Source organism: Siphateles boraxobius, unplaced genomic scaffold, assembly GCF_051911475.1.
Source record: "Siphateles boraxobius isolate OS27281-9 unplaced genomic scaffold, OSU_SipBor_1 137, whole genome shotgun sequence".
NCBI lineage: Eukaryota > Metazoa > Chordata > Actinopteri > Cypriniformes > Leuciscidae > Siphateles > Siphateles boraxobius.
In genome coordinates, this window is record NW_027508741.1 from 1,427,501 (window position 1) to 1,440,000 (window position 12,500).

Genomic DNA, 12,500 nt, shown 5'->3' on the forward strand with positions numbered 1-12,500 from the left:
ACGCTTTATAAGTTAATTTTACCAATCAGTTTCCCTATGGAGAAAATGAATGGAGTTTCTACTTCCAAAACTCGACGGTTGCACTCGATTTGCTGCTCACAAAACATTTCTGATCATTATCAATGTTGAGTTATTATTTTGTAGGAAACCATTTTCAGGATTCTTTGATGAATAGGAAGCTTAAAAGAACAGCATTTATCTGAAATATAATCTTTTGTAACATTATAAATGTCTTTACTGCCACTTTCGATCTATTTAATGCATCCTTGCTAAAAGAAGTATTTCTTTCTTTTTTTAAAATTTTAAATTGACCCCAAACTTTTAAACATTAGTGCATTATAAATAAGTGTTTGTTCTTGTAATTATTATTATTTTTAATTTTTGCTGTATTTTTTGGGTGACATGTTAAGTGGACTGTCAACGGCACACAATCTAAAATTAGGCAAAACTCATTAATCGAGTGAAAGTGTTTTTGACGCGATAGTTTACAGCGATCTCGAATGGATTCAGTTCCAGAAAGAAATGTGTATTCCTGCAGAAGTTTCATGCTCTTTGCTGGGTTAAAGATTACTGACCTGAACCCTCCAAGCAAACCGCAATAAAGCAATTTCAGCGTGCGATAGAAATCTTTCATAAGTCAGTATCTTCACGCATGTTTGGTGTGTAGCGGGTCTGTTGTGTGTGTGTGTGTGTGTGTGTGTGTGTGTGTGTGTGTGAACCATTTAAACATTTCGGAGAGCAATTCTCCTGACTTATACGATATAATCATTCCCTACGGATACAATCAATTGCAGCATAACCTTTTTTTCAAAAGGAGTGTGATCGAAAGCGTAATACGTTTCATGGGCAGCTTTAAATGCAGTTACCCCAGAAATTGTTTCTTTGTTGCATGATTATTGTATATTTTACCATATTTTATAAAACCCATTATTTATTTATTCATCAACTTTATTTATTTGTTTGTAGGCTATTTTGTAAAATTGTTTTGTTTTATTTCCTGTGTAAATATAGGCTATATGTATACGTATACTATTGTGATATAAAATATGGACAATTCTGAAATATTAATATAGCCGGGACCTATGCTGTTTTAAGAAGATCAACCTCACATAAAATATACACATAATAAGTTTTTATTTGAATATTAATGATATAATTATTTATGATCATAAGTAGTGAAAATGATAATTTGTTAGCAAAAACAGTATAGAAATATTTCTATAATAGGAAAACACTAAAAGGGTCTGATCATTTGCAGTTTTATGTTGTGTTAATAATTGCTTTTTTAATGTAAATGGCCATCATTACCCTTTTATACTTAATAAAAAATCTTTAATTTAATAGAAGCTTTGATATCTTGGCTTAGATAATGATGTGTCGGATAAAAATAAAATAAAATAGGTGGTATTGTCTACAAGAAATGAGGTTTGTGTTTAAAACAGAATGACAGACTTCTGTGTGTATCATCATCAGCTGCTGATGTGACTCTGATAATGGAGATAAAAGCAGATTTCACTCACGATTGCCTCATTTCAGATGACTGTAGAAATGAAAGGTTTAGCATTATCAGACACAATTACTCGTTTTGTCACAGCACTCGCAGAATCAACATCCTAAAATGGACCTTTCTGATTGGATGAGTGTGGAACTGTGATTGTACATTCTATTGAATTCTATAGAGAACAACTGTCGGTTCCGTAAGTAAAAACTCCATTCATTTTCTCCATAGGGAAACAGATTTTGAAGGATAACTTATAAACTGTTAAAGTCAGACCTATTGTGAGCTACGTAGTTTTAAAATAGGTTCTTTCTTCATAGTTCTTTCCCTCACTAAAGTTCACAGTCTTTTATATTTTTGTCCAATCCAGTGCAAAATCAAAGTTTGTAATGCTGTGATTCTCCTTTAGCAAACGATTTAACAAAGACTTTAAAAAAAAATCCCTATGGGAGAAATAAATGGAAAAAATACTTGTGTAAAAATACAGTACATATATACGATATCACCTACAGGTAGTCTGATTAACATTTTTTAATTAATAAATGCAATTATTTATTAAACAAGGAGCATTGACACTCTAGTAAGTGCATTACAGTTTAATCACTAACTCAATGCCACTTTTGGCTTATTGCTTCATTTACATCATGTGGATTGCTCATGTTATGGATAGTATTTTATTTTCTCATTTAGTTATCATTTATTACTCATAATTATTTTAGGCCACTTTGACACTAGAGCTTTTCTTTCAGACCTGAGTCTGATTAATCTGCAGTAAATCTATTCAAAACGCTCTAATAAAAACGTTATTAACATTAGGATGCATTTGCTGAAGATTGAAACTGAAAATTTTCAAATCTAAGATTTTCTTTGATTATCTAAGATTATTTATATATACTACTGTATATAAACTGCACAACATATTATAACTTGATCTTTGATGTGGTTTTTAAAACATTTTATGAACACTGTACTGTAAACTAACTGCAAGCAAATTTAAAAGTTGTTAAAATGTTTTGTACTTGCTGAGATTTTCTCATGTTTTTTTTTAATTGAATGAATGGAGACACTGGCACACTGAAGAAGGCACGCGCCGAAACACGTTTGTGCAAATAAAACAATTTATGCATAGTGCGGCCTCTTTCCTGTTTATATATTTTTTTAATTGGCAATAAAAGGTTTGTGATAAAAGAGATTGTGCACTTGCAGGACTTTTGGTGCTGTCTGTACATGTTTGCTTGCTGTTGAGCTTTTTAAAAATTATTTTCTGTATTTTTCAATTAATTTTGAGAACTGCATATAATGCAGTAGACATGGTCCTGTCTTTTCTATTTAATTGTTTTCTTATTAAAGGGATAGTTCACCCAAAAATGAAAATCCTGTCAGTAATTACTCTCCCTCATGTTGTTCAACCCCGTAAGACCTTCGTTCATCTTCGGAAACACGAATTAAGATATTTGTGATTAAATCTGAGAGCTGGATCACTCCTCCATAGGCTTCTAAGGGATTGAAACTTGTTCCCCGAAAAGTTATTAAAGACATCGTTAAAATAGTCCAAGTGACTACAGTGGCTCAATCTTAAGTTTATCAAGCGACGAGAATATTTTTTGTGCGCAAAAACAAACAAAAATAACGACTTTATTTCAAGTAATCATGTCCTTCTCTGTGGGCGTCGAGTGAGTTCACTAGTGTAACAGCGCAGCGCTTCTGTGTTGTACGTCACACGCATCACACACACATGACCAGCGTCGGCCAATAGTGAGCCTACGTGTGACGTAGCACTACGCTATCACACTACGCTATCACACTACGCTATCACACTACGCTATCACACTACGCTATCACACTACGCTATCACACTACGCTATCTCACTACGCTATCACACTACGCTATCACACTACGCTATCACACTACGCTATCACACTACGCTATCACACTACGCTATCTCACTACGCTATCACACTACGCTATCACACTACGCTATCACACTACGCTATCACACTACGCTATCACACTACGCTATCACACTACGCTATCACACTACGCTATCACACTACGCTATCACACTACGCTATCACACTACGCTATCACACTACGCTATCACACTACGCTATCTCACTACGCTAACTCACTCGAGCCCACAGAGAAGGAAATGAATAGTTGAAATAAAGTCGTTATTTTTGTTTGTTTTTGCGCACAAAAAGTATTCTCGTCGCTTGATAAACTTAAGATTGAGCCGCTGTAGTCACTTGGACTATTTTAACGATGTCTTTAATAACTTTTCGGGGAACAAGTTTCAATCCCTTAGAAGCCTATGGAGGAGTGATCCAGCTCTCAGATTTAATCACAAATATCTTAATTCGTGTTCCGAAGATGAACGAAGGTCTTACGGGGTTGAACAACATGAGGGAGAGTAATTACTGACAGATTTTTCAGTTTTGGGTGAACTATCCCTTTAACATTTCAAAATGGATTGATTTAAAGAGGACCTAATATGCCTTTTCACAAAGTCTTGTTTTTTAAGCTCTGCTAGAACAGGTTTGCATGCATTATTTCCTCATATTCTCCATTGTTGCGGCTCCTCTCTTCCCAGCCTGTCAGTAACACTTTGGTGTGTGTTTCCTGAAAGCATCGTTAGTCAAATATAGTCTGTCGTTATCATCAGTTCAACGAGTCGGTGTTTCCCGAAACCATCGTTCCAACGAACATTCGCAAACAGCATCGCAGAGTTGTGTGTGTGTGACGGCAGATCTCGAGCTGCGGTTAGAAGCAGAGTTTCTAGTTTTCATCACATGTGACTCAATAAATCCTGATTTTGAGACAAATAAGCAAACTGACATTCAGTACAATCTACATCTTTTATTTAAAATACATACAAATGTCGTTTACGTCTTTGAGTTTGTCATGAGATTTAAAGCGTAGTTTCTGAAGAGTGCGCATGTGTGAACGAGCTCGAGTGTGTGAGAACGAGACTATGATTGAATCTGGAAATAAAGCAAAATAACTGAGAAAAATGAGAAATAGTCCTCAGATGTCTGTAATATATAGCAAAACATCCAGCGTTAATTCGATCTCAAACAGATTCATTAACAGTAGTTATTACTCCATAACCTGCGTGACATCATTAACCAACGTGGTTGAACAAGCAGTTTGCGACAGAACAGTTTCAGGAAACAGTCGTGACTATAGTTGATTTCTTGAAGCACGAGTTACAGCGTTATACAGGAAACACACCCCAGTTTACTTCCTGTCTCTATGAAGTCCCTCATTCTGAAAAGCACACTATACTCTGATTGGTCGGCTGGATCAGTGTGTTGTGATTGGTCGAGCGCTTCGAGTGTGTTTTGGGAAATGTTCCGCCCCTTACCATAACCGCCAGTTTAACACACTACTAACTAACTCAACCAGGCCCCGCCCCTTTATTCTGCGTATGAATTATTATAATGAGGAATATTGTGACGTGTTCGTTCCCGGAAAAAACTCAAGATACAATAGAGGCGTTTCAGGGAGTTAATTGACGAAACCTTCACTGTGCAGTATCTATATCAGATTTAGATTGTGCCTATATATCAATATGCAATTTTATACTGATATTTTGTGATATCAGATCTTTTTATAAATCTGTTTATTGGTGCATTCACATCATGGCAATCAATATGTCCTAACAATCGTCTTTAGTCATGACTATTTAATTTATAACAGCTTCTTGTATCTTAATGCTTAATTCAATCCAGATTTTAATGACGAGGCCTTTAGAGACGCGAGGATTTCACAGCTTCTGTTTGTGAGAAACAATTAGATGCCAATTATTATGTTTTTGCTCTAATTGTTGTAAATTTGGAATCGATTATGTTTCTCTCCTGTTAGACTATGTTTCCATTATAAACACAATTTATTGTGTCCCTATAGATGGAATTATTTTATTGTGGCTAAACTGAAATATCAATTTAGAGTTTAAGATAAAAAGAGATTAGCTATTGGATTTTGTGCATGTGTTGCATGTTTGATTTCTCACAAACATGTCAAGACGTCTGGATCATACTTAACATAATATATATATAATAATTTTAAAATCAGAACATATTTGATTTTTAATGTGCAGTTATATTACTTATATATTGCTGTCAAGGGATTACATTTTTAATCTAATTCATTTCATGATGTGCTGATTAGGTAATCAAATTAATCACAAATGAATCCCACATCAATTTTGGCTGAGAAATTACGGTAATTTAAAGTCATTTTTGTGTTAGATGAGAAAAGCATTGAAAAGATATTACAAATATCTAAATAGAACCCTAGGGTTCTCGACTCAATTTTAAAGATCCGTTTTTTAACCCTATTTAAGGAGAAATGTCTTAAATTGGTGCATAATACTAAATACTTTCTAGTGATAAAGTATGTTTAACACTAATGAATTAAGACTAAATCCATTCAATGATCTCATGATGGAAACCCTAAAATGTTCAATGAACCCTTTATGCTTCTAGACAGAACCTTTTCTTCTAAAACATAAAAAGCAATTCGCATTTACAATTGCAATCGTGCTGATATTCAGAAAAAAAGTCACTCTTGCTCGTTTGATATTGCGAAACTAGATCATATAAATATAATTCGACAAAAACACATAAAATGGCTTTTTTTGCCCTCGTATCTTCAATTTTACTAGCATTTTAACTGCGTTCTAATCACAGTCAACTTGCATTTAAAGCATTAATAATTTTAGCGTGTTATTTCCCCCCCGTAATTAATCGCACCAAATGAACGCGTTAAATCGACAGCCCTAAAGTATATATTACTATATGCAGTAATATATTTTCTGGACCAATGCGATTTAATAATAAGAGATTAATCATAGTGTCATATAAATCGAAAATAAAATAATGAAAATATTTGTAGCTGAATGAGACAAACACTCATATTTACACTGACGAGAGCTTTTATCGCAGTATTGACAGTCTAATGGAAAAAATCCAGATCCAGAAGGAAATGCACTTAATTGACATTAAAATTATGGAAAAAGTCTTAATGGCTTCAAAAATAGTCATTATTTTCTGAATGCATTCTTGATGCGTTTCTCTTAGTGTTGTTCTGAGATGGATGGCTATGAGTCGATGCAGTCCCTTCTGAATTCATTCCTCCTGCTTTGAGAGTGAGGGGGAAAAAGATGCGAGAGGAAAGATCCTTGATCTCAGGGAGTCGGCAAAGCTAATTACTCCTTAAGGGAAGCGGAACGGGATAAACGGAAAAGCTCAATTAATGCTGGTTGTCATTACCAGTCTATTTGCTCAGGTTGAGGCGTATAGAAGCTCACCCACGACGACACCAGGAACCATCATTAAACCAAACCGCTAACGTCTCTGACGACGGGGTCTCGAACACGTCGCAGAGTTATAGTTATTCATGACACACTCAAACCATTACATGCATCAGCGCACAAACTGGCACGATATGAGTAATGTGATTGTGATGTCAGATGCCACCGGTTGTTTTCTTTATTTCAGAGAGTTGAGTGATGTGTTAAGCTCAGAGAGGAATACTAACTAGCTTTACACACACTTCCAACAGGGTAATTGTATTGCTCAGAGATTGTTCTGTCATAACTCAGGAGACGTTGTCATAAAGTAGTTTGCAAACCTTTCATATTTCATAATTCCGTATTTTAGTGATAAGTAAGGAATAATTGACGTTGAATTATTAGAAAATAATGCCACCTCAATAATTCAACGGCCCGTCAATTTATTCTGCTTGCACTACAGTTACCACAGCTAAATAATTGTTCAGATTATGTATTTCAAGACATTTTTCAGGTTTTTGTCCTTAAAATGCTCTCGTGTGTAGCACTAATTTCTTACGCATCTCATTCCACTCCTCCAAAACGTCATTTTAGAGCTTGAAATAGAGACTTGTGCCATTGATAGCAGATTAATGCAGTTATTAAAGAGAGAGAGATTAAGTGTGTGTGAATTACCTGAGTCTGTGTGTGTGTCAGTGTTCATCAGTGTCTCTAATTGTGAAACTGTAAGTTTATCCGCTTCAAAAACAGCGCTGCTATTTCCTCGCTAGTGAGAAATGTCTTGTAGCTTTTACGTTGCTAAACTATTTTACTGATAAAATCATCAGAACACGTTTCTGTGCGAGTGTGTGTCTGTACTGAATGTGTGTGTGTGTGTGTGTTTGAGTGGTAGAAAGAGAGTATGTGTTTTCTGTACATAATACAAGTTAATTTTGCGGCAAAAACGTGGCAATAATGTGTTGTTTTTATCCGATTGTTTACTATATGTATTTGCTTTGGTCAGTGTCGTTGCCATGGGTTTTGGTTCTTTAGCTGTTGTCGCTGTAAAGAAATAACTCAAATCACTCGGCGCAGTGATATTGAGCTGTAATGCGGTCAAAACCTGCCTGGACTACTTTAACCGTGCGTTTCCCTGAAAATAATTGCACACCCTCGTTAACCAATCAGATTCAAGCGTTCAACAGCCTCGTATAAAGTGAAATTGAATGTGAGAAAAATGAATTTTTGTGCATCAGGAATTGATTTGATTGTAAAAAACCATATGCAACGTTCCAATGAACTGGGAATGCTCATTCTAATGGGATATTATGTAAATCACGTTTGTTTTTTTTCTGTTTTTATGACTCATATTTCCTCCTCTTTCTCTCTTTTTACAGGTTTCATTTATACATGCGGTGGGACATTAAAAGGGAAAAACGGGACCATAGAAAGTCCAGGCTTTCCTCACGGATACCCCAACGGAGCGAACTGTACGTGGGTTATTATAGCCGAGGAGAGGAGCAGAATTCATATAGTTTTTCAGTCCTTCGCTGTGGAGGAAGAATATGACTTTTTATCTTTATATGATGGACATCCTCATCCTGCGAACTTCAGGACAAGGTAAGAACGGGAGATTATTCAAGCACAGCCATGACATCAAAATGAGAGTTTTGTGGCTTTTAGTGCGGTTATGTTTTCTGTACAGCTGATTTAAAACCTGGAAAATGGAGCAAAAATATTGATGACATCATTTCCTGCTCATGGGCTTATGCAAATTGTCTCTGTAAAATGAGCATGTCCTTGCCACCTGCTGCTGACTGCAAATAGCACATATCAAATGTTGATTCATGGCGGTGACATCGACTAAAGCCGATTGGCTATAAACGGGAAACGGGAGGATAACGAGCTCTTCCATGTGTTTCGCCTCCACTTCCTGTTTCAATAAGAAATGTGTCCGTGTGTAAGTAAGAATAATGTATCGTCATTCTCACAAAATAAACACAGACAGTGATGGTAAGCAAAAGGGCCTTGTATTTATTTGGCAGAAATTACTGATTTTTTGTTTAAAACTGATTTTTAAATTAACAAGGAGACATTCAATATTGATATAATCTATTACAAATATTATTACAATTTAATATTGTTTTCTATGTGAATATATAGTAAAGTGTAATTTATTCCTGTGATCAAAGCTGAATTTTTAGCATCATTACTCATGATTTGATGATCAAGAAATATTTATGATTATTATCAATGTTGAAAATAGTCATATTTTTGTGGAAATCGTGATACATTTTTTCTTCCTTATGTCTTCACTGTCACTTTTGATCAATTTAATGCATCCTCGCTGAATTAAACTATTAATTTTTATTTATATCTTACCACAAATGTTTGAATCCAATAATAACAAATAATAATCATAAATGTTTCTTGAGCAGCAAATCATCATATTAGAATGATTTCTGAAGGATCATGTGAAAATTCAGCTTTGATCACAGGAATAAATTACACTTTACTATATATTCACATAGAAAACAGCTGTTTTTAATTGTAATAATATTTCACAATTTTCACTGTATTTTTGATTAAATAAATGCAGCCTTGGAGAAGAAGAGACTCTTAAAAAAACATAAAAAATGTTAATGTTTCCAAACTTTTGACAGGTACTGTATATTATATATCAGGTATTTTTCATTATATACTCTTTTTATACTGAATGTACATGATCCTGCTTTTTCTACTTGCGTTCAAATTAATAATTGGGTTTGAAATATTAATGTTTTTTGTTTGTGAAGAGTTTTTGACCAATTAGAATCCGGTTTATCCGAGAGTCGCTGCATTACTCGTGTCATAACGCAGTGCTTATGTGAATTATAGACCTGATTAGCAACTCAACATGCGGTCGAAACTCTTCCAAAAGCTTTAAAAGCACACAGAATTAACCCACACTAACTCTCCTCTAATTAAAGGGTAAACCAATTATTGCAACGAAACTCTCCACCAGCCAGGAACAAAATCAGCAGACCCCCTGCGTTACAGCTGAAACTCACTTTTACCATGATTGAAAGTATTTATTTTATGCCAATCTGGAATTCACAGACTCCGTATCCAAAAAAACTACGCTTCATTGGCTGAACAGATTGCAAAAATAAGCGGCATATTGCGCTAGTGATGTCATTTCCTCAGTTTTCCCTGTTAAAATGCCAGAGAGTTGTCAGAAAAATTAATTTCTGCTAAAGTGTTTGTTTTATTCTCAGAATGTCTCCATTTATGATTTGTTTTCGGTGTCACAGACGATTTAGAAAGTGGTACAGTATTGATATTCATGCCGGAAAGTGTTTATCTGCAACATAGACTCTTCTCTAATCTCCGCCTCCTTCTATAAGCTCCACCCCCTTCTGTAAGCTCCACCTCCTTCTCTAAGCTCCACCTCCTTCTCTAAGCTCGCCTCCTTCTCTAAGCTCCGCCTCCTTCTCTAAGCTCCATCTCCTTCTCTAAGCTCCGTCGCCTTCTCTAAGCTCCACCTCCTTCTCTAAGCTCCACCTCCTTCTCTAAGCTCCACCTCCTTCTCTAAGCTCCGCCTCCTTCTCTAGGCTCCATCTCCTTCTCTAAGCTCCGTCGCCTTCTCTAAGCTCCACCTCCTTCTCTAAGCTCCACCTCCTTCTCTAAGCTCCACCTTCTCTAAGCTCCACCTCCTTCTCTAAGCTCCACCCCCTTCTGTAAGCTCCACCTCCTTCTCTAAGCTCCACCTCCTTCTCTAAGCTCCACCTCCTTCTCTAAGCTCGCCTCCTTCTCTAAGCTCCGCCTCCTTCTCTAAGCTCCATCTCCTTCTCTAAGCTCCGTCGCCTTCTCTAATCTCCGCCTCCTTCTCTAAGCTCCGTCGCCTTCTCTAATCTCCGCCTCCTTCTCTAAGCTCCACCCCCTTCTGTAAGCTCCACCCCCTTCTCTAAGCTCCACCTCCTTCTCTAAGCTCGCCTCCTTCTCTAAGCTCCATCTCCTTCTCTAAGCTCCGTCGCCTTCTCTAAGCTCCACCTCCTTCTCTAAGCTCCACCTCCTTCTCTAAGCTCGCCTCCTTCTCTAAGCTCCACCTCCTTCTCTAAGCTCGCCTCCTTCTCTAAGCTCCACCTTCTCTAAGCTCCACCTCCTTCTCTAAGCTCCACCTCCTTCTCTAAGCTCGCCTCCTTCTATAAGCTCCGCCTCCTTCTCTAAGCTCCACCTCCTTCTCTAAGCTCTGCCTCCTTTGTTACAATTGCTCTATTGAAAGTCACATATAGTGATGACTTGGAGATTTATTTTTAGTAAAATGGTTTCAGTATGTTGCTTAAATGGGCCGTTTTATCTGTGTTTTCCTTTAGAGAAATTGTTAAATGCGCTGATTAAGATCTGCTAACTGTGAATCCGAGTGAGGCAAACGCTTTCCACTGAAGACAAAAGCCTCATTTGATGACGATCGCCACTGATAACTTTAGCATACGTGAACATGACGGATTCTGCATACTGTGTCATTCTGAACTCTTTAGTTGCTGACCTAAATGAAATACTTGAGCAAAAGTTTATTAACATTATTTTACCTTGGAAAAAAATGTTTCCCATTAAAAAGATCAAAAAATTATTCAGATCAAGATACATTTACTTGAGAAGCAAAACAACTTAATATATTGTGTCTTGTTTGCAGAAACATTGATCAAAATGAAGTTTATGCTTAAAATGAGATCAGAAAAATAATCTTGTTTTCCTCTTGAATTAAGTTTATTTTTTAGATGTGTTCCTGCTTTTTCTTGTAACACACACTCCAATAATCTTTGTTTCATCAACAACTTTGAAAGATATTTTAATCTACTCTTGCAAATATTTGAGGTGATTTTCTATAAGTACTGGTCACTGAGCATTTGAAGTTTTCCCATTATATATTCTCTTTAATAGACCTTTAGATCGAATACAGCAAATCTTCACAAAAACACAGTGTGGAATAAGAGCGAGTCCTTCATTATCTAAGCTGTAAGTAAATCAATAGTTTTTTTTCTCCTCCTCTGCAGACATGGCAGTTCATTTGCAGTTATTAAAGCATTAATCTTATGAAAAATGTGATGCCAGTGTTGTACCATGTTTTTGGGTTTAACAGAATTACTCAAACATTTATGAGTATTGTGTAAGTGCTTCGATTAAAGAACAGGAGAACAGGCGTTTCATTAACGGCGAGTAATAGATGCTCTGGCATTACCATCCGATGCAAGAAGCAAAACTGAGAGCCGTAAAGAATCATAATGCCTCTCGGTTCGAGAAGCATCTGTCGTTGTTGATCCACAAAAGCTTGTCAGTGTTATTCTGAACGATCTTCTTCTCCTTGAGAAGCGATTGTGTCCCATCGAGCTCTAGCCCCATTATGTCTGTCTGTGAGGGCCGGTTCAAGACAGACTTACTTTATAGAAGTCAGTGTTTATAGAAAACACTCATGAAAGAGAAGAGGATCCTCGGCATGCACTATATCAACCAAAGTTATGCATTGTTTAGAACTGACAGGGTGCAGAATTGCAATTTGAATTTTAATGTAAGGAAATAGAGATTCATATAACCTTTATTTTTAACAAGAAAAGTTCAATTTGACGAGTCAAACTCTGAATTTTGGTTTGATAAATCCTTGTTTGAAAGTTAGATAGATAGATAGATAGATGATGGATGATAGATAGATATATAGATATATAGATAGATGGATGATAGATGGATGATAG

General features: G+C 36.1%; 1 protein-coding gene across 1 annotated transcript in view; it reads left to right on the forward strand.

Moving 5' to 3' along the window:
• csmd1a (CUB and Sushi multiple domains 1a) overlaps positions 1–12,500 on the forward strand; it is a 119,345-nt gene that overhangs the window by 34,969 nt on the left and 71,876 nt on the right. The window contains exon 2 of the mRNA XM_077229907.1: positions 8,169–8,391. Coding sequence (XP_077086022.1) covers positions 8,169–8,391 — 223 coding nt within the window. The remainder of the gene's footprint in view (positions 1–8,168; positions 8,392–12,500) is intronic.